The 22,836-nt window shown below is 39.8% G+C and overlaps 1 protein-coding gene and 1 long non-coding RNA gene across 2 annotated transcripts; both read left to right on the forward strand.

Annotated features, from left to right (window-relative positions):
- LOC125154837 (uncharacterized) lies at positions 1 to 8,999 on the forward strand. Its single transcript, XR_007147944.1, has 3 exons — positions 1 to 241; positions 4,706 to 4,711; positions 8,989 to 8,999. It is a non-coding gene; the product is annotated as an uncharacterized LOC125154837 (long non-coding RNA).
- A 7,990-nt stretch (positions 9,000 to 16,989) lies between these two features.
- On the forward strand, positions 16,990 to 17,908 carry NUPR2 (nuclear protein 2, transcriptional regulator). The gene is made up of 2 exons (XM_047839533.1): positions 16,990 to 17,347; positions 17,678 to 17,908. Exon 1 carries the CDS (start codon positions 17,045 to 17,047, stop codon positions 17,339 to 17,341), a length of 297 nt encoding a protein of 98 aa, XP_047695489.1. The 5' UTR covers positions 16,990 to 17,044; the 3' UTR covers positions 17,342 to 17,347; positions 17,678 to 17,908.
- The last annotated feature ends 4,928 nt before the right edge of the window (positions 17,909 to 22,836 follow it).

Genomic DNA, 22,836 nt, shown 5'->3' on the forward strand with positions numbered 1-22,836 from the left:
CTGGTGTTGATGTTGTCATGAACCATCACTTGCAGGAAACCAGATTCACAAAAGAAGCATATAAGAAGTACATAAAAGATTACATGAAGTCAATCAATGGCAAACTTGAAGAATAGAGGCCAGAAAGACTAACAAATTTTATGAGAGGGACTGCAAAACAAATCAAGCACACCCTTGCTAATTTCAAAAACTACCAGTTCTTTATTGGTGAAAACATGAATCTAGATGGCATGGTTGCTCTGTTGGACTATTGTGAGAATGGTGTGACCTCATACCTGATTTTTGTAAATGATGGTTTAGAAATGGAAAAATGTTGGGGCACCTGAGTGGCTCAGTTGGTTGAGCGTCTGACTTCAGCTCAGGTCATGATCTTCTGGTCTGTGAGTTCGAGCCCCACGTCAGGCTCTGTGCTGACAGCTCAGAGCCTGGAGTCTGCTTTGGATTCTGTGTCTCCTGCTGTCTGCTCCTGCCCTGCTCATGCTCTGTCTCTCTCTCTGTCTCAAAAATAAGTAAACATTAAAATTAAAAAAAAAAAGAAAGAAATGGAAAAATGTTAACAAATCTGGCTATGACTTTGGATATATCACCTGTTATCATAACTGGCTTCTGCTTTTCATCCACACAAACCAGGATTTAGATGAATAGGATTGATGTCATCTTGAGCACTTCAATAATTTTGACTTCAATTTATTTGGAGCAGAGGCATTGTTTTTAAGAAAAAAAAAACATGTCATGTAGGTTATCTAAAAATAAAATGCATTTAGGTGTGCCTGGGTGGCTCAGTCAGTTAAGGGTCCAACTTTGGCTCAGGTCATGATCTCCAGTCTGTGAGTTTTAGCCCCACATCAGACTCTGTGCTGACAGCTCAGATCCTGGAGCCTGCTTCAGGCTCTGTGTCTCCCTCTCTCACAGCCCGTCCTCCATTCTCTCTCTCTCCTCTCAAAAATAAGCATTTAAAAAATTTTTAAATAAAATAAAATGCATAAAAACTCAAATGTAAAATAAGTATCTTGGGATGCCTGGCTAGCTCAGCTATTGGAGCACATGACTCTTGATGTTGGAGTCCTGAGCTCAAGCCCCACATTGGGTGTAGAGATCACTTTAAGTATTTTTTTATTTTATTCATTTATTTTGAAAGACAGAGAGAGTGTGAGCAGGGGAGGGGCAGAGAGAGAGAGAGAAAGAAAGAGAATCCCAAGTAGGCTCTGAACTGCCAGCAAGGAGCCCAACCCAGGGCTCAAACTCATGAGAATCAGATGCTTAACTGACTGAGCCACCCAGGTACCCTGGGATTACTTTATCTTTTTTTAATGTTTATTTATTTTTGAGAGACAGAGAGACAGAGCTTTTTTTCATCTAGGAATGTCTTATTTATGCCCTCATTTTTGCTGGATATAGAGTTCTCAGTTGACAGCTTTTTCTTGTAGCACTTTCGCCTTTGGACCTCCAAAGTTCTCGCTAAGAAATTGGCTGCAAATTTTATTGAGCATCTCTTGCACATGATGAATAATTTTTCTCTTGCTGCTTTCAAGATTCCTTGTCTTTTCTTTTGACAGTTTGATTTTAATGTGTTTTGCTGTAGTCTCTTGGGTTTAATCCTATTTGGAATCCTTGAGTTTCTTGGACTTGTAGATCCATGTATTTCCTCAAATTTGTGAAGTTCTTGGTCATTATTTCTTCAAATAATCTCTGCCTCCTTCTTCCTCATTTCTCCTTCTGGAATATCCATAAAACATATATTGATCTGTTTGATGATGCCCCATATGTTTCTTCATCTCTGTTCACTTTTCTTCATTTTTCTCCTCAGATTGGATAATTTCATGTCCTATCATCAAGTTCACTGATTCTTTCTCTGCCTGATCATATCTGCTATTGAGCCCCCTCTAATTTATTTTTAAATTGTTATTGTAATTTTTTTAGCTCAGGATATTTTTTGGTTCCTTTTTATAATTTCTACCTCTTTGTTGATATTCTCATTTTGTTCACATAAAATATTTATGGTTTCCTTTAGTTCTTTGTGTTTCTATTTAGCTCTTTCAGTGTACTTTTTAAATGTTTATTTATTTTGAAAGAAAGAGAGTGGTTGAGGGGCAAAGAGAGAGGGAGAGAGAATCTGAAGGAGGCTCCACACTAAATATTTAAACATAATATATTTATTATTTAAATATAAATTATTAAATATTAAATATTATTATTTATTTTTGTATAAATGACAGCACAGAGCCCGATGCAGGGCTTGATCTCATGAACTGTGAGATCATGACCTGAGCTGAGATCAGGAGTCAGATGCTTAACCAACTGAGCCACCCAGGCGTCCCTTTCAGTGTACTTAAAGATAACGTTTAAAAAGTCTTTGTCTAGTAAGTCTGATGCTTGTGCCTTTTCAGGGGTGGTTTCTGCCAATTTATTTTCTTTTTTTAAGTGGGTCATGTTTTCCTATTTCTTTGTATGTCTAGTAATTTTGTTGATGTTGAAAATTGGGCATTTGATGGGGCGCCTGGGTGGCTCAGTCGGTTAAGTGTCCGACTTTGGCTCAGGTCATGATCTCACGGTCCGTGAGTTCGAGCCCCGCATCGGGCTCTGTGCTGACAGCTCAGAGCCTGGAGCCTGTTTCGGATTCTGTGTCTCCCTCTCTCTGACCCTCCCCTGTTCATGTTCTGTCTCTCCCTGTCTCAAACATAAATAAAAACGTTAAAAAAAATTTTTTTAATTAAAAAAAAAAAAGAAAATTGGGCATTTGAAAGAATCCATCTATCCTAGTCTTTGCAGACTGGTTTTGTACTAGAGCATTATTTCAGTAGTTATCTGGCTCTTTTCTAGGCCTTGAGATCAGCTGAAGATGAAAGCTCAAGATCTTCTCATGTCTCTTCTGAGTATGTGTCTTCCCTCGGCTTGTGTGGCTTTACTAATTTCCTCATATACATAGCTACTTTTGAATGTCTTAATTTTCCAGTCTCATCCAGCTACTCTTTGGGGCTCTAGATGGTCTGTTGGATATCTCCACCTGTAATCTCTTCCCTCAGGCACCTGTGGGTATATAGTTCCTCTGCAGCTTTCCTGAGCAGTGCCTACCACTTTTCCACCTGAGCTTTGGAGTAGACAAAACAGATATCACTCTTTAGACCCCCAGACAGGTTATAATGTTACAATTAAGTTCTATTCTGCTCTTCTCTCTCTGGTTTCAATCAGGGAATTGAGGGCTGAGCTGTTGCCTCTTTCAGACCAAGATTGTTGCTGTGCATGAAACGTGTGGGGCACAGCAAGTAAAAACAGTACATGGCACAAAAACAGACACTCAGATCAATGGAACAGAATAGAGAACCCAGAAATGGACCCACAAATGTATGGCCAACAAATCTTTGACAAAGCAGGAAAGAACATCCAATGGAATAAAGACAGTCTCTTCAGCAAGTGGTGCTGGGAAAACTGGACAGTGACAGGCAGAAAAATGAACCTGGCCACCTTCTTACACCATACACAAAAATAAACTCAAAATGGGTGAAAGACCTAAATGTAACACAGAAAGCCATCAAAATCTTCGAGGAGAAATCAGGCAAAAACCTCTTTGATCTTGGCTGCAGCAACTTCTTACTCAACACATCTCCAGAGGCAAGGGAAACAAAAGCAAAAATGAACTACTGGGACCTCATCAAAATAAAAAGCTTCTCCACAGTGAAGGAAACAACGAGCAAAACTAAAAGGCAACTGACAGAATGGGAGAAGATATTTGCAAATGACATATCAGATAAAGGGTTAGTATCCAAAATCTACAAAGAACTTATCAAACTCAACACCCAAAAAATAAATAACCCAGTGAAGGAATAGGCAAAAGACATAAATGGACACTTCTCCAAAGAAGACATCCAGATGGCCAAGCAGCACATGAAAAAATGCTCCACATCACTCATCATCAGGGAACTATAAATCAAAACCACAATGAGATACCACCTCACACCTGTCAGAATAGCTAAAATTAACAACTCAGGCAACAACAGATGTTGTCGAGGATGTGGAGAAAGAGGATATCTTTTGCACTGCTGGTGGCAATGCAAACTGGTGCAGCCACTCTGGAAACTGGTATGGAGGTTCCTCAATAAATTAAAAATAGAACTACCCTACAAACCAGCAATGGCACTATTAGGTATTTATCCAAGGGATACAAGGATGCTGTTTCAAAGGGGCACATGCACCCCAATGTTCATAGCAACACTATCAACTATAGCCAAAGTATGGAAAGAGTCCAAATGTCCATCAATGGATGAATGGATAAAGAAGATGTGGTATATATACATACATACATATATATATATATATATACACACACACACAATGGAGTATTACTCGGCAATCAAAAAGAATGAAATCTTGCCACTTGCAGCTACGTGGATGGAACTAGAGGGTATTATGCTAAGCGAAATTAGTCAGAGAAAGACAAATATCATGACTTCACTCACATGAGGACTTTAAGACACAGAACAGATGAACACAAGGGAAGGGAAGCAAAAATAATATAAAAACAGGGAGGGGGACAAAACAGAAGAGACTCTTAAATATGGAGAACAAACAGAGGGTTGCTGGAAGGGTTGTGGCAGGGGGGATGGGTTAAATGGGTAAGGGCATTAAGGAATCTACTCCTGAAATGATTGTTGCACTATATGCTACCTAACTTGGATATAAATTTAAAAAATAAAATAAAATATAAAAGTAAACAGTACAGGGGCACCTGGGTGGCTCAGTCGGTTGAAGCGTCCGACTTTGGCTCAGGACATGATCTCGCAGTCTGTGGGTTCAAGCCCCGTGTCAGGCTCTGTGCCGACGGCTTAGAGCCTAGAGCCTGGAGCCTGTTTCAGATTCTGTGTCTCCCTCTCTCTCTGACCCTCCCCCGTTCATGCTCTGTCTCTCTCTCTCTCTCTCTCTCTCTCTCTCTCAAAAAAATAAACGTTAAAAAAAATTAAAAAAAAAGTGAACAGTACAAAATTTCCTACTGTTTTGAATATGGCTTTTTCTTGATTGGGTATTTAATTGGTTGCCGTAGATATTTGACTATTTACCAGAAATCCTATAGTATTATTTTAGCCACTTTCTGGATTTTTTGTATTTTTAAAAAATATCTTGTGTGGGGACAAGATTTTGGAGCCTCCTAGTTCACTATTTTGCTCCAGTGACTTTTGCTGACCTCATTTTGCTCTTTCCTCCAATACCACTTCCTCAGAAAGAACTTCTGTGTCTAAAATGTCTCATTCAGGAGGTTTGGGGAGAGATGCGCACCTGGCAAGGCCACGGAAGCTCTGCACACTTCCCGACACCTGGCCCTCTGCATCTCCTCATCTGTCTGTTCCCGAGTTATATCTTGTTACAATCAACCAGTGATGTAGACCTAGTCTAGGATCCCATGTTACATGCTTGTCATGGCTGCTTATTTTCCTCCTGTGTGGGGAAGGTCCTACATCTTTCCTGATCTTCTGTGTCCTGAATACTTGTGAAGAATAATGATTTCCCAATTCTGGAGAGTTCACATGAATGGAATCATACTCTCTGTGGCTTTCTGTACCACTTTAACTCAGTGTATGTTTTCAACGTAGTGTGTATCAAAACTTGTTTCATCTTGCATTCAAACAATATTCTGTCATATGGATAGAACACACTGTTTATCCATTCATCCATTGATGGACATGTGGACTGCCCTGCCTCTTTGCTACTGTCAATGCTTCTCTTAACAAGAAGATCAAAACATATGTAGGAATTAGGTTCCTTTATTTGATTTTTAAACATTTATTTTTATTTCATTCCATTACTATTTTTTCTTCCTCCCAAATGACAAGACAGAGGAATTCATCTCAAAATAAAGACCAGGAAGAAATGAAAGTGAGGGATTTAGTCAATGCAGACATAAGTAAGATGTCTGAATTAGAGTTTAAAACAATGATTAAGGATACTAGCTGGCCTTGAAAAAAAGCATAGAAGACTCCATAGCATCCATTTTACACAGATAAAAGAACGAAAATCTAGTCAGGCTGAAATTAAAAATACTATAACCAAGATGCAAACCCAAATGAAGGCCACGAAAACTAGGATGGATGAGGTAGCAAATTAGTGATAGAGAGGATAAAATTATGGAAAACAATGAAGCTGAAAAGAAGAGAGAAACAGAGGTGAGGGATCATGAAGGCAGACTTAGGTAATCCAGCAATTTATTAAAATGTAGTAACATTCATATCATAGAAGTCCAAGAAGATAAAGTGAGAAAAAAAGGGGCAGAAGGTTTATGCGCAGATTATAGTTGAAGATGTCCCTAATCTGGGGAAAATCCAAGAAGCACAGAGAATTCCCATTAAATTCAACAAAAGCCAGCCATCACCAAGACATATCAAAGTCAAATTTACAAAATACACAGACAAGGAAAGAATCCTGGAAGCAACAAGGGAAAAAAAGTCATTAACCTACAAGGGAAGGAAGATCATGTTCTCAGCAGATCTGTCCAAAGAAACTGGCAGGCCAGTTGGACACCAGAGTGTCCAAATATATTCAGAGTGTCCAAATATTCAGTGTGTTGAATGGAACAAAATATGTAGCCACGAATACTCTACCCAGCAAGACTTCTTTCAAAATAGAAGGAGAGATAAGGAGTTTCCCAGACAAACAAAAACTAAGGGAGTTTGTGACCACTAGCCCGGCCCTACAAGAAATCTTAAGGGAGACACTTTGAGTGGTGAGAAAAAAAAAAAAAAAGACCCAAAGCAACAAAGACTAGAAAGGACCAGAAAGCATCATTAGAAACACCAAATCTACAGGTAACACAATGGCACTGTATTCATATCTTTCAATAATTACTCTGAATGTAAATGGACTAAATGCTCCAGTCAAAAGACACAGGGTATCAGAATGGATTAAAAAAAAACAACACAAGATCGATCTATATACTGCCTACCAGACACTCGTTTTATTTTTTCAAAAATATTTATTTATATTTGAGAGAGCATGAGCCCAGGAAGGGCAGAAAGAAAGAGGGAGACAGAGAATCCGAAGCAGGCTCCAGGTTCCGAGTGGTCAGTGCAGAGCCTGACATGGGGCTTGAACCCGTAAACTGTGAGATCATGACCTGAGCTGAAGTTGAATGCTTAACCAACTGAGCCACCCAAGCACCCCAGGAGACTTATTTTATTTTATTTTATTTTATTTTAATTTTATTTTATTTTTAGCGTTTATTTATTTTTGAGACAGAGACAGAGCATGAACAGGGGAGGGGCAGAGAGAGAGGGAGACACAGAATCTGAAACAGGCTCCAGGCTCTGAGTGGTCAGCACAGAGCCCGACGCGGGGCTCGAACTCACGGAGCGTGAGATCATGACCTGAGCCGAAGTCGGACGCTTAACCAACCAAGCCACCCAGGCGCCCCAAGACTCATTTTAGACCTAAAGGCACCTGCAGATTGAAAGTGAGGGGATGGAGAAACATCTATCATGATAATGGATGTCAAAAGAAAGCCAGAGTAGCCATATTTATATCAGACAAACTAGATTTTAAAACAAAGTCTGTAACAAGAGATGAAGAAAGGCATTACATAATAATTAAGGGGTTTATCCTTCAAGAAAATCTAACAATTATAAATATTTATGCCCCCAACTTGGAAAACGCAAATATATAAATAAATTAATCATATAAAGAAATTCACTGAGAACAATACAATAATAGTAGGGGACTTTAATACCCACTTATAGCAATAGACAGATCACCTAAGCTGAAAATCAACAAGGACACAATGACTCTGAAGGATACACTAGACCGGATGGACTTAACAGATATATTCAGAACATTTCATCCTAAAGTAGCAGAATAAACATTCTCTTTGAGTGCATGTGGAACATTCCCCAGAATAGATCAAATACTGAGTCACAAATCAGCCCTCAACAAGTATAAAACTATCAAGATCATACCATGCATAGTTTCAGGCCATAACACTATGAACTTGAAGTTGCCACAGAAAAAAAAAAATTGGAAAGCCCTCAAATACAAGGAGGTTAAAGACCATCCTAGTAAAAAATGAATGGGTTAACCATTCTTTTTTATTAAAGAATAAAAAAGTATGGAAGCAAGTGAAAATGAAAACACAACAGTCCAAACCCTTTGGGATGCAACAAAGGCAGTCCTAAGAGGAAAGTATATTGCAATTCAGCCCTACCTCAAGAAGCAAGAAAGGTCCCAAGTACACAACCTAAACTTACACCTAAAGGAGCTAGAAAAGGAAGGGCAAATAAAGCCTATAGCCAGCAGAAAGAGGGAAATAATAATGATTAGAACAAGTAAATGATATAGAAACAAACAAATGAACAAACAAAACCAGTAGACCAGATCAATGAAACTAAGAGCTAGTTCTTTGGAAGAATTAACAAAACTGATAAACCCCCAGCCAAACTTATCAAAAATAACAGAGAAAGGACCCAAATAGATAAAATCATGAATGAAAGAGGAGCGATCACAACCAACACCACAGAACTACAAACAATTATTAGAGAATACTATGAAAAATTATATGCCAGCAAACTGGACAATCTAGAAAAAATGGACAAATTCCTAGAAACTCACAAATGACCAAAATGGACACAGGAAGAAATAAAAAAACTGAACACACTCATCCATAAATAGCAAAAAAACTGAATCAGTAATCAAAAATCTCCCAACAAACAACAGTCCTGGCCCAGACGACTTCCCAGGGGAATTCTACCAGACATTTAACAAAGAGTTAATACCTATTTTTCTCAAACAGTTCAAAAAAATAGAAATAGAAGGCAAACTTCCAAACTCATTCTATTGGACCAGCATTACCTTGATTTCAAAACCAGTAAAAGACACCACTAAAAAGGAGAGTTACAGGCTAATATCCCTAATGAACATGATGCAAAAATTCTCAATAAGACATTAGCAAATTGAATTCAACAGTACTTTAAAAGAATTAATCATTGGGGTGCCTGGGTGGCTCAGTCGGTTAAGCATCTGACTCTTGATATCAGCTCAGGTCACAATCGCACTGTTTGGGAGTTCAAGTCCCGCATTGGGCTCTGCACTGATAGTGGGGAGCCAGATTAGGATACTCTCTCTCCTTATCTTTCTGCCCCCTCCTGATCATTCACACATACACACACTCTCTCTCCCTCAAAATAAATAAACTTAAAAAAATATATATTCACCATGACCAAGTGGGATTTATTCCTGGGCTGCAGGGCTGGTTCCATATTCATAAATCAATCAACGTTATACACCACATTAAAAAGGATAAGAACCATATGATCCTGTCAACAAATGCAGAAAAAGCATTTGACAAAATACAGCATCCATTCTTTTTTTTTTTTCATTTTTATTTATTTATTTTGAGAGAGAGACATGAACAAGGAAGGGGCAGAGAGAGGGATGGAGAGAATCCCAAGCAGTCTCCACACTGTCAGCACAAATGCGGGGCTCAAATTCATAAACTGTAAGATCATGACTCGAACCAAAACCAAGAGTTGGATGCTTAATTGACTGAGCCACCCAGGTGCCCCCAGCATCCATTCTTGAGGAAAAACACTCAACAGAGTAGGGATATATGGAACATACCTCACGTCACAAAGGCCATATACGAAAGACCCACAGCTAATATCATCCTTAATGGGGAAAAACAGAGAGCCTTTCCCCTATGGTCAGGAACAAGACAAGGATATCTACTCTCACCATTACTATTTAACATAGTACTGGAAGTCTCAGCCTCAGCAATAAGACAACAACAACAACAAAAAGGCATCCAAACTGGCAAGAAATAAGTCAAACTTTCACTATTTGCAGATGACATGATATTATATGTAGAAAACCCAAGAGTCCACCAAAAATTTGCTAGAATGAATACATGAATTCAACGAAGTTCCAGGATATAAAATCAATGTGCAGAAATCTGTTGTATTTCTATATACAAATAACAAAGAAGTAGAAAAATAAATCAAGCAATCGATCTCATTGCAATTGCATCAAAAACTGTAAGATACCTAGGAATAAACCTAACTAGGTTTAAAGGTAAAAGATCTATACTCTGGAAACTACAGAAATGTTATGAAAGAAATTGAAGATGACACAAAGAAAGGGAAAGACATTCCATGCTCATGGATTGGAAGAACAAAATTGTTAAAATGTCTATACTACCAAAGCAATCTACACGTTTAATGCAATCCATATCAAAATACCACCAGCATTTTTTTGCAGAGCTAGAACAACCAATCCTAAAATTTTTATGAAAACACAAAAGACCCTGAATAGCCAAAACAATCTTGGGAAAGAAAATCAAAACTGGAGGCATCATAATTCCAGATTTCAAGCTATAGTACAAAGCTGTATCCATTAAGACAGTATGCTATTGGCACAAAAACAGACACATAGATCAATGTAACAGAATAGAAAACCCAGAAATGGACCCACTATATGGTCAACTAATCTTCAACAAAGCAGAAAAGAAAATCCAATTGAAAAAAGATAGTCTCTTCAACAAATGATGTTGGGAAAACTGGACAACCACATGCAGAAAAATGAAACTAGACCACTTTCTTACACCATGCACAAAAATAAATTCAAAATGGATGCAAGACCTAAATGTGAAACAGAAAACCATCAAAGTCATAGAGGAGAACACAGGCAGCAACCTCTTTGATCCCAGCCAGAGCAACTTCTTACTAGGCACATCGCCAAAAGCAAGGGAAACAAAAGAAAACATGAACCAATGGGACTTCTTCAAGATAAAAAGCTTCTGCACAGCAAAGGAAACAATCAATAAAACTAAAAGGCAGCCTACAGAATGGGAGAAGATATTTTCAAACGACATACCTGAGAAAGGTTAGTATCCAAAATCTATAAAGAACTTATCAAACTCAACACCCAAAAAACAAATAACCCAGTAAGAAATGGGCAGAAGACATGAATAGACACTTTTGTAAAGAAGACTTCCAGATGGCCAACAGACACATGAAAAGATGCTCAACTTCACTCATCATCAGGGAAATACAAATCAAAATCACAATGAGATACCACCTCACATCTGGCAGAATAGCTAAAATTAACAACCCAAGAAACAACAGGTGTTGGCAAGGATGCAGAAAAAGGGGAACCCTTTTGCATTGCTGATCGAAATGCAAACTGGTGCAGTCATTCTGGAGAACAGTATGGAGGTTCCTCAAAAAATTAAAAATAGGACTACCTTACAATCTAGTAACTACACTATTAGGTATTTACCCAAAGGATATAAAAATACAGATTCAAAGAGGTACATGCACCCCAATGTTCATAATGGCATTATCAATAATAGCCAAATTATGGAGAGAGCCCAAGTGTCCATTAACTGATGGATGGACAAAGATATGATACACACACACACACACACACACACACACACACACACACACTGGAATATTACTCGGCCATCAGAAAAATGAAATCTTGCCATTTGCAATGACGTGGATGGAGCTAGAATGTATTACGCTAAGTGATATAAGTCAACCAGAGAAAGACAAATACCATATGATTTCACTTATATGTGTAATTTAACACACAAAATGGATGAATATAAGGGAAGGTGGGGGATAGAAGAGAGGGAAACAAACCACAAGAGACTCTTGACAGACAGTGCACATGAGTGAGGGGCAGAGAGAGAGGGAGACAGAGAACCCCAAGCAGGCTCCGCACTGTCAGCATGGAGCCCGACATGGGACTTGAACTCGTGAAACTGCAAGATTATGATGTAAGCCAAAACCAAGAGTTAAATGCTTAACTGATTGAACCACCCAGGCACCCCATATCAATAAGAGACTCTTACTAATAGAGAACAAACTACAGGTTGATGGAAGAAGGGTGAGCAGTGGGCTAAATGGGTAATGGGCATTAAAGAGGGCACTTGTTGGGATGAGCACTGGGTGTTGTGTAAGAGATGAATCACTGAATTCTACTCCTGAAACCAATATTGCACTGTATGTTAACTAAAATTTAAATTAAAAAGAGAAAAAAAACCAATAAAATCACATTCATGACATTTTCATGCTTCATATTTCTTAATTGCACTTATCACTGAGAGATCATATATTACATATTTTTTATTTATCTGCCTTTTCTAGAATATAAACTGCAGAGGAGCAAGGAACTTTATCCTGCAAGTCTGAAATGATACCTGGCACATGGTACATGTAAATATATTTTGAATGAATAAATGAGGCTTAAATTATTATTCAAATTTTGCTCACTTTCATTAATAGTTTTTAATGGTCTTGGTGGTTTACACATCCATATTTATTTATTTACTTAACTGGCATTTATTTTATTTTATTTTTAAATGTTTTATTTATTTTTGGGAGAGAGAGAGAGAGTGTGAGCAGGGGAGGGGCAGAAAGAGAGGGGGACAGAAGATCCTAAGCAGGCTCTTCGTGGCAGCTGAGAGCCAATGCAGGGCTTGAACCCACGAGCCGTGAGATCATGACCTGATCTGAAGTCAGACTCTTAACCAACTGAGCACCTAGGTGCCCCTATCAGGCATTTATTTTATACTGACTGTGAGCTAGAGATGGGGGTGGGGAAAATGTGTTTCTAATCTTACAGAGGAGTTAGACAAATGCACAAGTAATACAAAGGCATGAATAAGTGGGAAAGGGCAAGAAATGTTGAATATAAGGCATAGCCAGGTCTGAGTTTGTGATGAGTTTCACTTAAGTCTTATCAGAAGGATCTCAGAGACCTGGAGCAAGCTCTGCTATGGCCCAAATGCAGAAACAGAGAGTCATTCCACCATAGGCCTTGAGGAAGTGACTTAGGACTTGGCTGAATCTCCATTTCTCCTTCTATCTTATGAGGTACTTTCAATAATTCATTAGAAAGTAACGAGATAGAGTTTTATAAACTCTATAAACTCTTGTTATGCTAACAAGAGGGATTTAAGTCTGCTCCTGAAACATGGTTGTTAGTTGTTTATCCCCTGGGTCTGAAGTCAAACCACTCAACAAGATACAAAGTTCACTTTAAAATCTTACTGCAATGATATCATCAGAATTAATTCAGAGTCCTGTGACAAGACAGCAAGACAGATGGTGGCACCAGCTTTTAAATATCATCCCAGAAGCTAGGAAGGCAGGGATGTTTAGCAACCTGTGAACTGACAAACAAGGAATTCATATAAAGAGGCACAGTACTGGGCCGCCTGGGTGGCGCAGTCGGTTAAGCGTCCAACTTCAGCCAGGTCACGATCTCACGGTCCGTGGGTTCGAGCCCCGCGTTGGGCTCTGGGCTGATGGCTCAGAGCCTGGAGCCTGTTTCCGATTCTGTGTCTCCCTCTCTCTCTGCCCCTCCCCCGTTCATGCTCTGTCTCGCTCTGTCCCAAAAATAAATAAAAAACGTTGAAAAAAAAATTTTTTAAGAGGCACAGTAAAATGAAAGAAACAATTACTTAGGGGTCTGAAGATCTCACCCTTAGTCTGGTTCTGCTTTTTACTAGTTATATAACCTTGGGGAAGTTGTTAAACTGTTTCCTCATCTGGAAAATTGGGACAGTAATAGCTCATACTGTTCTTATAAAGATCAAAAACATAATACATGGTTTTAAGATTATTGTCTCTAGAGTGAAATATACCACAAAAGACTCTTAACTATAGAGGGTTGATGGAGGGAGATAGGTGGGGGGTGGGCTAAATGGGTGATGGGTGTTAAGGAGGGCACTTGCTGAGATGAGCATTTGGCGTTGCATGTAAGTGATCAATCACTGAATTCTACTCATGAAACTTAAAAAAAAAAAGTCTCTAAATCCATTCTCTACACTAAAAAGATCAAGGACTCCTTGGAGAAATGGTTGATTCCAGGTCTGGGGCATAGAGTGTACATGATGAGCCTGGATGGACATCTTGGTTTACCAGAAAACAAGGGCATTCTCCATGACTACTAGGTTAATGCCAAAAGAACACAGGAATCACAGGAAGGAGCTCCCACTGGCCAAAGATGGAACAATTTGAGAAATAAAAAATAATAAAAATGAAGTTGATCAAACACATTGACTGTGTTTTTATAAGATTCATGAGTTTGGGGCACCTGGGTGGCTCAGTCGGTTAAGCATCCAACCTCGGCTCAGGTCATGATCTCACCATGGCTTGTGGATTTGAGCCCCACATTGGGCTCTGTGCTGACAGCTCAAAGCCTGGAGCCTGCTTCAGATTTTGTGTCTCCCTCTCTCTGCCCCTCCCCCACTCACAGTGTGTGTGTGTGTGTGTGTGTGTGTGTGTGTGTGTGTCTCAAAAGTAAATAAACATTTAAAAAAAAAGATTCATGAGTTTATTCTCAAGAGAAAAAAAACATAGAGTCCATTAGCATCCTGAAAATCCATCTTTAAAAGGGAATTATGGGTACCTGTCTGGCTCAGTTGGAAGAGCATGTTACTCTTAATCTTGGGGTCATGGGTTTGAGCCCCACAATGAGTGTAGAGATTAAATAAATAAATAAATAAATAAATAAATAAATAAACTTTTAAAAAAATAAAAGAATTAAACATTTGTTTTGCCTTTCTTGTCAAAATATATTTCAGGGTAACCAAATAGCCTAAGTCCATGAGAGAAAGACATCTAGCAAATAAATGTGGAAGAAATGACTGAATTATAAAATTATGATCTCATAGCCCCTAGTGAAATAATAGCAAATGAACATAATAGCAAATAAAGTAATGAACTATGGATGAAATCATTGGATAAAAGTTTATGTGGAACTTCACAATTTCAGGGAAAGAGTGTTACCATATGAGCCCATTGATCAGTCACAGCATCACTAAAGTTGGGACAATGAACTATTGTGGATCTCCTGTTGTGATACCAACACACATTACTTCCTAGGAACTTTTTCTTGCCCCCCAAATGGAATCTGAATATAAACAAACTTCTAGATTCAACCTCAATTTACAGGAAATATGGAAGAGAGAGGAACAAGTTAAATGACACCACAAAGAAGCAGACACATCCACAAAGTGGGACATTTTACAGGATAACTGACCCAAATTCTTCAACAAGTCAATGTCAGGGGAAAATGAAAAGGACAGGAAGACTGCCCTAGAATACGAGACTTCCAAGCAAACTTCATGTATAGATTTTGTATGTATTCTGAGGTCTTTTAGAAAATCAGAGTAATTTGATTCTGGACTGCGTATTAGATAAAAACAGGACCAGTTGATTTTGTCAGGTGTGAAAATAACACTGAAGTTTATGTAAGAAAGGAGTCTAGTTTTTTAGAGCTGTATACTGAGAAATATAGGAGTAAAATGACATAAGATCTGCAGCAGAGGAAAACAAAGGGATATATAAAGCAAATATGACAAGGGGCACCTGGGTGGCTTGGTCAGTTAAGGATCTGACTCTTGATTTTGGCTCAGGTCATGATCTCAAGATTGGTGAGTTCAAGTCTGCAGCGGGCTCTCACTGACCGAATGGAGCTGGCTTCGGATTCTCTCTCTTCCTCTCTGTCTCTCAAAATAAATAAACTTTTTAAAAAATGTGACAGGTCTTGACAATTGTTCAATCCGCGTGATGGGATATGGGAGTTCACTGTTCTATTCTTTGCACTTTTAAGAATATCTTAGTATTTTCGTAACACAAAATCTAAAGAGTTTTTTTTTAAGATCATGTATGGGGGAGTAGTAAAAGGATAAATATTAGTTTCTTTCCCAACAGCAAATGTAAGACACGTGGGTGGAAGAGAAAAATCCCCTCGGTGTTTTATTAAAAACACTCTCCTGGGACTTGTTCATTTAAAGAACCACCAAGATTGCCCTGAGAGCGTGGTATGTAGGCCACGCCCCACCAGGGATAAGACTTCAGAGTGCGGAAGAAAAAATTCAAATGGGCAACAAACAGCAAGATCAAATATCTGGGAAGCACCCCCCCCCTCCGGCCAACTTTTTTTTTTTAAGTAGGGTATTATTTTGATCTATTAAAAAGAAAATCCCCCAGGGGATAGCTGCAATTTTTGTGGGAAGACAATTATCTGGGCTACTTAAAGGCGTTCTTCGCAACAACTCCCTGAGAGAAGCTTTTAGAGACACACTAACTAGGTAATTAGACCTGGGAGTCGCCCCGGAGTGTAATGACTCCCGCTCCGCGGTGCAGCGGCGCCCCTCCGCTAAGAGGCCGACGTGGCCTTTTCCGGTGCAGTAACCCTGACGGATTCCTCTCTCCTTCGCCCTTCTCCTGGAGAACCCTTCCCCGCCCAGCGGATCCCAGCGCAATGTGCACTGACTGGCCGGACCCTCGGCTCGCGCTAAATACCCTGCACCGCCACTCCCTACTCCCGGCTCTCACCCCAAATTGCCGGCGCGAGGTTACCTCGTGTATTGTAGCCTAACTGCGGCACTTGAGTAACCGCGGATAATCCGAAATCGCGCGCAGTTCCGGGTCTTATAGCAGGCCGCGTGCCTTTTGCTTTATAATCCCTCGCTTAAAGCAATTAATTCACACTCCTTATCAAAAACGGGTACGGTGGAAAAGAAAAACAGCTAATGTATATATGGCCCTTCAAGCCATAAATACTTTCAACATTTTGATGAGTTTCCTTTCAATCTTTTATATAGACAGATCTTTAAAAAATACGCTTCTGGGATACCAGAGATATTTCTTCAAAAGTGAATCTTTCACTTTACATTATTACTGAGCACTTTCTGATGTCATCAAACAGCCTAACAAAATGTTTACTGCTGATGAAAGTCCTCGAGAGGAACACACATTTTCTTTAAGTAGCCCCTTGTTGTTGACACTTGCAGTTTTTCATTCTTGACCGACATAAAATGTTCGGTCGGGTTTTGCCAAATGCCCCTCTCGCGACGGCGGCGGCGCACAGGCCCGGATAGACTAAGTGGTCACTGTGGCGGGGGCTGTAAAGCAGAGGGCCACGCGCGACCACTTCCCGGCTCTGTTAGGTCATCAATAAGCTCCGCCCCCGCAGGCACAGCCAATCGAAACGCGGGGCGGGGTCTCCCAGAAGCGCGCGCGTGCGCCGGCCGGCGGCCGTGGGGGACGACGAGATGGGCCCGGCGTTTCTCAACGCCCGGGCTCGGGTCCGGCAGCCTCCAGCCGAGGCGTGGCCGCCCGTGAGCTCCGAGGACGAGCTCTACGATTGCCTGGATTATTACTACCTGCGCGACTTCCCGGCCTGCGGGGCCGGGCGCAGCAAGGGCCGGACGCGGCGCGAGCGGGAACTGCGCACCAACTGGCCAGTGCCCGGAGGCCACGAGCGCAAGATCGCGCAGAAGCTCCTCAACTGTCAGCGCAAGCGTCGCCAGCGCCAGCTGCAGCCCCGGGCGCGCACTCGCCTCGCCTGAGCACAGGTGCGTTCGGGCTGCACCTGGCCAGCACTCTGGGAAGCCCCGTGAGCGCCCTGGCCACCCGGGTGCCTTTCGCGTCCGCCCTCTGTGAATGCACCCGGGCAGAGTCGCCTCCTTCCGAGGCTGCTTCGCGTTAGCGAATCGTAGCTGGACCCCCAAAACACCCACCTGATCTCTTGGCTGCAATTAGAATAGTGTAAAACTCTACCTTTTGGAATTTTATAGTTGGGAGAAGAAGGGTCTAGGAAACGCAGAAACATCTTAAAAATAGAAGAATTTACTTCCAGTGCGTATGCATGGGCTAAAGAGAATAATTTATTTCTTTTTTGTCGGTTTTCTGCAGGATACCCGAAGGCCTTGATAAAAGTATTTTCTCTGACTCCAGCTGTAACTGTGGTCGTAAGGGGGAGAATCCGTGTTGGTCAACATAACTTCTTTCCGACATCACTTAAATTTACCGCTCCAGTATCTTTTCCTTACTGATTGTTAATTAAGTAACATCCAAGTGTCCAAGTGGGTATGCCTTTTTAGGGTTTTTAATTAAAAGCAAGAATGGCATTTTAACTCTTCTGGGTTGTTTTTTTTTTTTTCAGTTGCTACGGTAACTCGTTTCAAATATACAAATATTTGAGTTCATCTTAATGTGTAATAGGGGGAGAACAAAGAGAGGAATGTGTGCAAGATTTCAACCCCCGTGTGATAGATGCAGTGTGCAGGTTTAATATTTGTTTGCCAGAATAGGAATATTTTAAGTTGTAAGAGTGTGTACTGAACAGTTGCTAGATTCTCCGCACTGCTGATCCCACAACAGTCCTTTCAAGTGGACGCTGCTGTCTCCCATTTTGTAGAGGGGATTCTGAGGCAAAGGAGTTCAAATCACTCTTCAGAGGTCATGCAGCTGGTTACAAAGAAGACCAGGTATAGCAGATACTCAAAAGCTTTCATTCATTCCGCCATCACAGTTTTCCTCTATTGTACACCATATTCTGTGGTGCAGTACCACCCACAAACTTCAGCTCCAACGATGAGAGTTGAGATGTGGTTTAAAAAGTAGGCAGAATATACATCAGGGTGGTTGTCTTTCTCTTCAGTCTGCATTCCTTAGGCCTCTGCACCCAATGGTGAGTCCTTGGTTAGGAGAGAAGGATGGTGCGTACTGGAAGGAGCAACCTGAATTTTAATCATCTGGCTGTTCATCGCTGTGGCATTCAGCACCCTTCTGAGGTAACTACTTTCAAGTTACACCAAGCCTCGAGTTTCTCATTTGTGAAATGGAATGATACTGGATTACCTTACCACACTGGATTATAGATCAAATATATAAAACATCTCACACAATTAAGTATGCAAGAGGTACTCAATAAATAGTAACTATTTTTAAGTTTACAAAACAGAATCCTTTCTCCTTCCTCTCTGGTCAGTCTTCAGTTCTTTCATTCACTACATTCATTCTTTTAAAATGTCTCCAGATGGTGTGCTGTAATAGGAATTCTGGCTTTGGAGTCAAACACCTGTGTGAACTTGGGCAAATTGCTTAAACTCCAAGTATCTGTTTCCTTATCCACAAGATGGGGATAAAACAGTACTTACTTAAAGAGTTCTTGTGAGGTGTGGGGTGCCTGGGTGGCTCGATGGGTTAAGCGTCTGACTTTTGGTTTTGGCTCAGGTCATGATCTCATGATTCATGGGTTTGGGCCTGTGTTGGTCTCTGCAGTGTCACTGCTTGGGATGCTCTCTCTCTGCCCCTCCCCCATGTTCACTTTCCTGTCTCTAAATAAATAAACTTTAAGAAATAGTTTTTGTGAGGTGTAAATAAAATAATACATGTAAACCTCTTAGTGCCTGGTATACAAAGGCACTCACATGATTGTTGTATATGTGCTGCCTGAGTGAGCATGGCACTCACATCATTAGTAGTATTCCCATTGTCACCGTCTTAGCCTTCGATTTTTTTTTCCTTACCCCTATTCTGCTGTGTCTCACGCACCATATGCAGATTAATCTTCCAAAGACCATTTTATTTATTTATTTTCAAAAAAAATTTTTTAATATTTATTTCTGAGACAGAGCATGAGTGGGGGAGGGGCAGAGAGAGAGGGAGACATAGAATCTGAAGGAGGCTCCAGGCTCTGAGCTGTCAGCACAGAGCCCGATGCAGGGCTCGAACTCACAGACTGAGATCATGACCAGAGCTGAAGTCGGACACCCAACCGACTGAGCCACCCAGCCACCCCTCCAAAGACCATTTTAAATATATAAAAACCCTCAATGACTGCTCTAATCCTGTAGGATAAAAAGCCTAGATTCCTTATATTGTCCTGGAAGTCATCTCTTGGATTTTCTTAAATTTTGTACCAAAACTTCCAAAAACATACTCTGGATCTTGACACAGATCTTCTGTCCTCCATATTTGATTCTGCTTTATTTCAATCTGTGCTGTCCTACTTACCATGCCCTTTTCCCCTTTGTAATTTTAATCTTTCTAAAACAAATTCCACCTGTACTTAATTTTAAGTGCCACTTTCTCCCTGAATCTTTCATCCACAGTGAATAGCCATTCCTTTGAAATCCTTAGAACTTCATAACCACTTAACCTCCTAACCACTTGTTTATATAGTATTTCGTATTTTTAGATCAACAGTTAAAAATTCACTAACTGGTTCATTCTTTTTTTGTCTGGTATGTGCAAGGCACTGTAATCATATGTCTTTGTTAGCCAAAGGAAAAACTACATTTAGAGTGTAAGGACCTTAATGTCTTAAACATCTCAGTTCCTACACAATTCTTGCTGTAAAGTACAGCATACCCAGACAGACACAAGCCATGTTAAAGCAACACTTTATTAGATGTTCTAACTAGATTTTGCTCACCTTAGATACTAGAACCTTTACAGTTTAAATATAGTAACTGTAGAAATTGTGTATTAGTTACCTATTGCTGTGTAATTACTCAAAAACTTAGTGACTTAAAGCAACATATCTCAGTTTCTGGGATTGCAGAATTCAGAAGTGGCTAACAAGGTGGTTCTAGCTTAGGGTCATGAGGTTGGAGAGTAATTAGGCTCCACTTTTTGAAGGGAGTGTCTAAGAATCTGTGGATGTATTTTAAACCACCATGGTATGTTTAATTAGTTTAAGGATGTTCATTTTAGACAAATTGGAAAATATGACCAAACAAACAAAAAAAAGGAAATCACTACCCAGGGGATAACATCACTACTTGAGTGTACATAATTCCAGCCTTTAAAAATACATGAACTTTCTCAATATAAACCTACTATGTATACTACTTTGTAATTGTTCTTTCCCTTGATACACTATGAAGATACTTTTCATGTCAGATATTCTTTCATAATACTTTAAATAGCTGCATAGCATTTCATGTGTATATATCATAACTTTATTTCTGTATTGTAGGATACTTATTAGTTTTCCCTACTTAATGGAATTTGTTAAATAAACATCTTTATAGCTAATTTCTTTCCATATTCATGAGTGTTTCTTGAATTCCTGGATTTCTGTGGAATTTCTGGAACAGATCTGCATAATTTTAAAACTTCTGGTATCTACAGCCTAATTTGGGTAAAATTTTATTGTAGTCATCAGGAGTCCATTCATCCAGATGTCAGTATCAAATATCTGTAACAATGCCTGCAAGAGTTCTTTGTTCAAATTTTGATCACTGTGAATTTGTTGAGAATGACTGAAATCACTATGGAATGAGAAGTTGTTACATACATTTTACTAAAGAGGGAACTTCAGCATATTTATCCTGGCCAACTACAAATGATATGTAGCAGAATTCTGAAATTTTTTTTCAATTCCTGTTTTTATTTTATTTTTTATTTTTTTAAAAAAATTTTTTTTTCAACGTTTATTTATTTTTGGGACAGAGAGAGACAGAGCATGAACAGGGGAGGGGCAGAGAGAGAGGGAGACACAGAATCAGAAACAGGCTCCAGGCTCTGAGCCATCAGCCCAGAGCCCGACGCGGGGCTCGAACTCACGGACCGCGAGATCGTGACCTGGCTGAAGTCGGACGCTTAACCGACTGCGCCACCCAGGCGCCCCCGTTTTTATTTTAATTTTTACATGTTCTTAATCTGTTTTTGAGTAGAGGTAATATATTAACTGTTTCAGAATCCAAAACATAGGAAATGTTTTCAGTAAAAGTCCCACCTTGTGCTACAGACACCCAGTCCTACTTCCTGAAGGCAACTAACAGCGTTTAGTGTTAGCAGTGTTAACAGCTGCAGATAGTTTGTGCATATTAATAGTCTTTTCTCTCCATGTTACGCAGCACAGTACATTCAATTCTGCCTCTTGCTTTTTTTCTCTTGACAGTTTCTCTTGGTATCTTTCATACTAATAATAACAGAGAGGCTTTTTTATTCCTTTTTATAGCTGCATATTGTGTGATGTGCCTTTTTAAAAAATCAGTATTATACTGACAAGAATTTAGGTTGTTTCCAATCCTTTACTATTACAAAATAACCTTGTACAGATACCTAATATTCTCTCCTCAATGTAAGAATTAACAACTTAGCCAGGTATGATTAAAATTGTCTCTGTTCTGGATACCTGTCTTAATTGTCCAAAGTTATGCTCATTCAAGCTCTTCTGCTAGGATGTCCTTTATATAAGGGCTCCTTTACTCCATCTCTGCTTATGAATTATCCAAAGGCAAGTACAATGTCATATCATTTGTAAAGCTTTCATTATAGTTCTATGAAAATAAAACTTTTTCACGAAAGGTTACTGCATTATTTACCCTTCGGTTCCACAAACATTATGCTGTTACTGGAAACAATGTGCTTTTACTGGAAAAACTACTAACCTCTGGTGGAAGGGGAAATTTTCTGTTTGACATCCTAGCAGAAATGGAGGGTCCACCTTTCCTTTTCTCCATAAATCCCATCCCATCCCAAGGACCTTCCCATGAAGCCGTCCTTGAAATACCACTAACCAACTTTTCCACTACTGCAGAGGCCCTAAAACGTTACTGTTATAAGTATGTCACATCGACAATCAGTAAAACATACAACCGTGGGGCCTTCGCAATTGCTGTTCCCTCTACCTGGAATGCCATTACCCTTGATAAACATTTTGTTTGTTTCCCTGCTTCCTCAAGCAGTCTATTCAAATACTAACTCTTCCAAGAGTTCCTGCCCTCTCCAACGTCTAGCTCCCCATCTCACTCACCATACTTTGGCTTCATATCACCACTACCTGATTTACGTAGACGTTTCTGTCTCTCCTCAAACTTTAAATTCCACGAAGGTAGAGTCTTGTTTTATTTGGTGCTGTATCTTATCTGTAGAACCTAGCTAGCACTTGGAAATCATTCAGAACATTTTTATTAATAGTGAATGAATACTATCCCAATTATGGGCACAAGTTCTATGACGTAATGAAAAGGGTCTGAAACTATATAGTAATACATAAATGTAAGGCATTATTACGATCTGATCTTGTTGCCTGAGTCCACAAAGA

The sequence above is a fragment of the Prionailurus viverrinus genome, chromosome E3, assembly GCF_022837055.1.
Source record: "Prionailurus viverrinus isolate Anna chromosome E3, UM_Priviv_1.0, whole genome shotgun sequence".
NCBI classification, from domain to species: domain Eukaryota; kingdom Metazoa; phylum Chordata; class Mammalia; order Carnivora; family Felidae; genus Prionailurus; species Prionailurus viverrinus.

Coding starts and splice junctions, on each gene's coding strand:
- NUPR2 (XM_047839533.1), top strand. CDS start 17,045: ATGGGCCCGGCGTTTCTCAACGCCCGGGCTCGGGTCCGGCAGCCTCCA.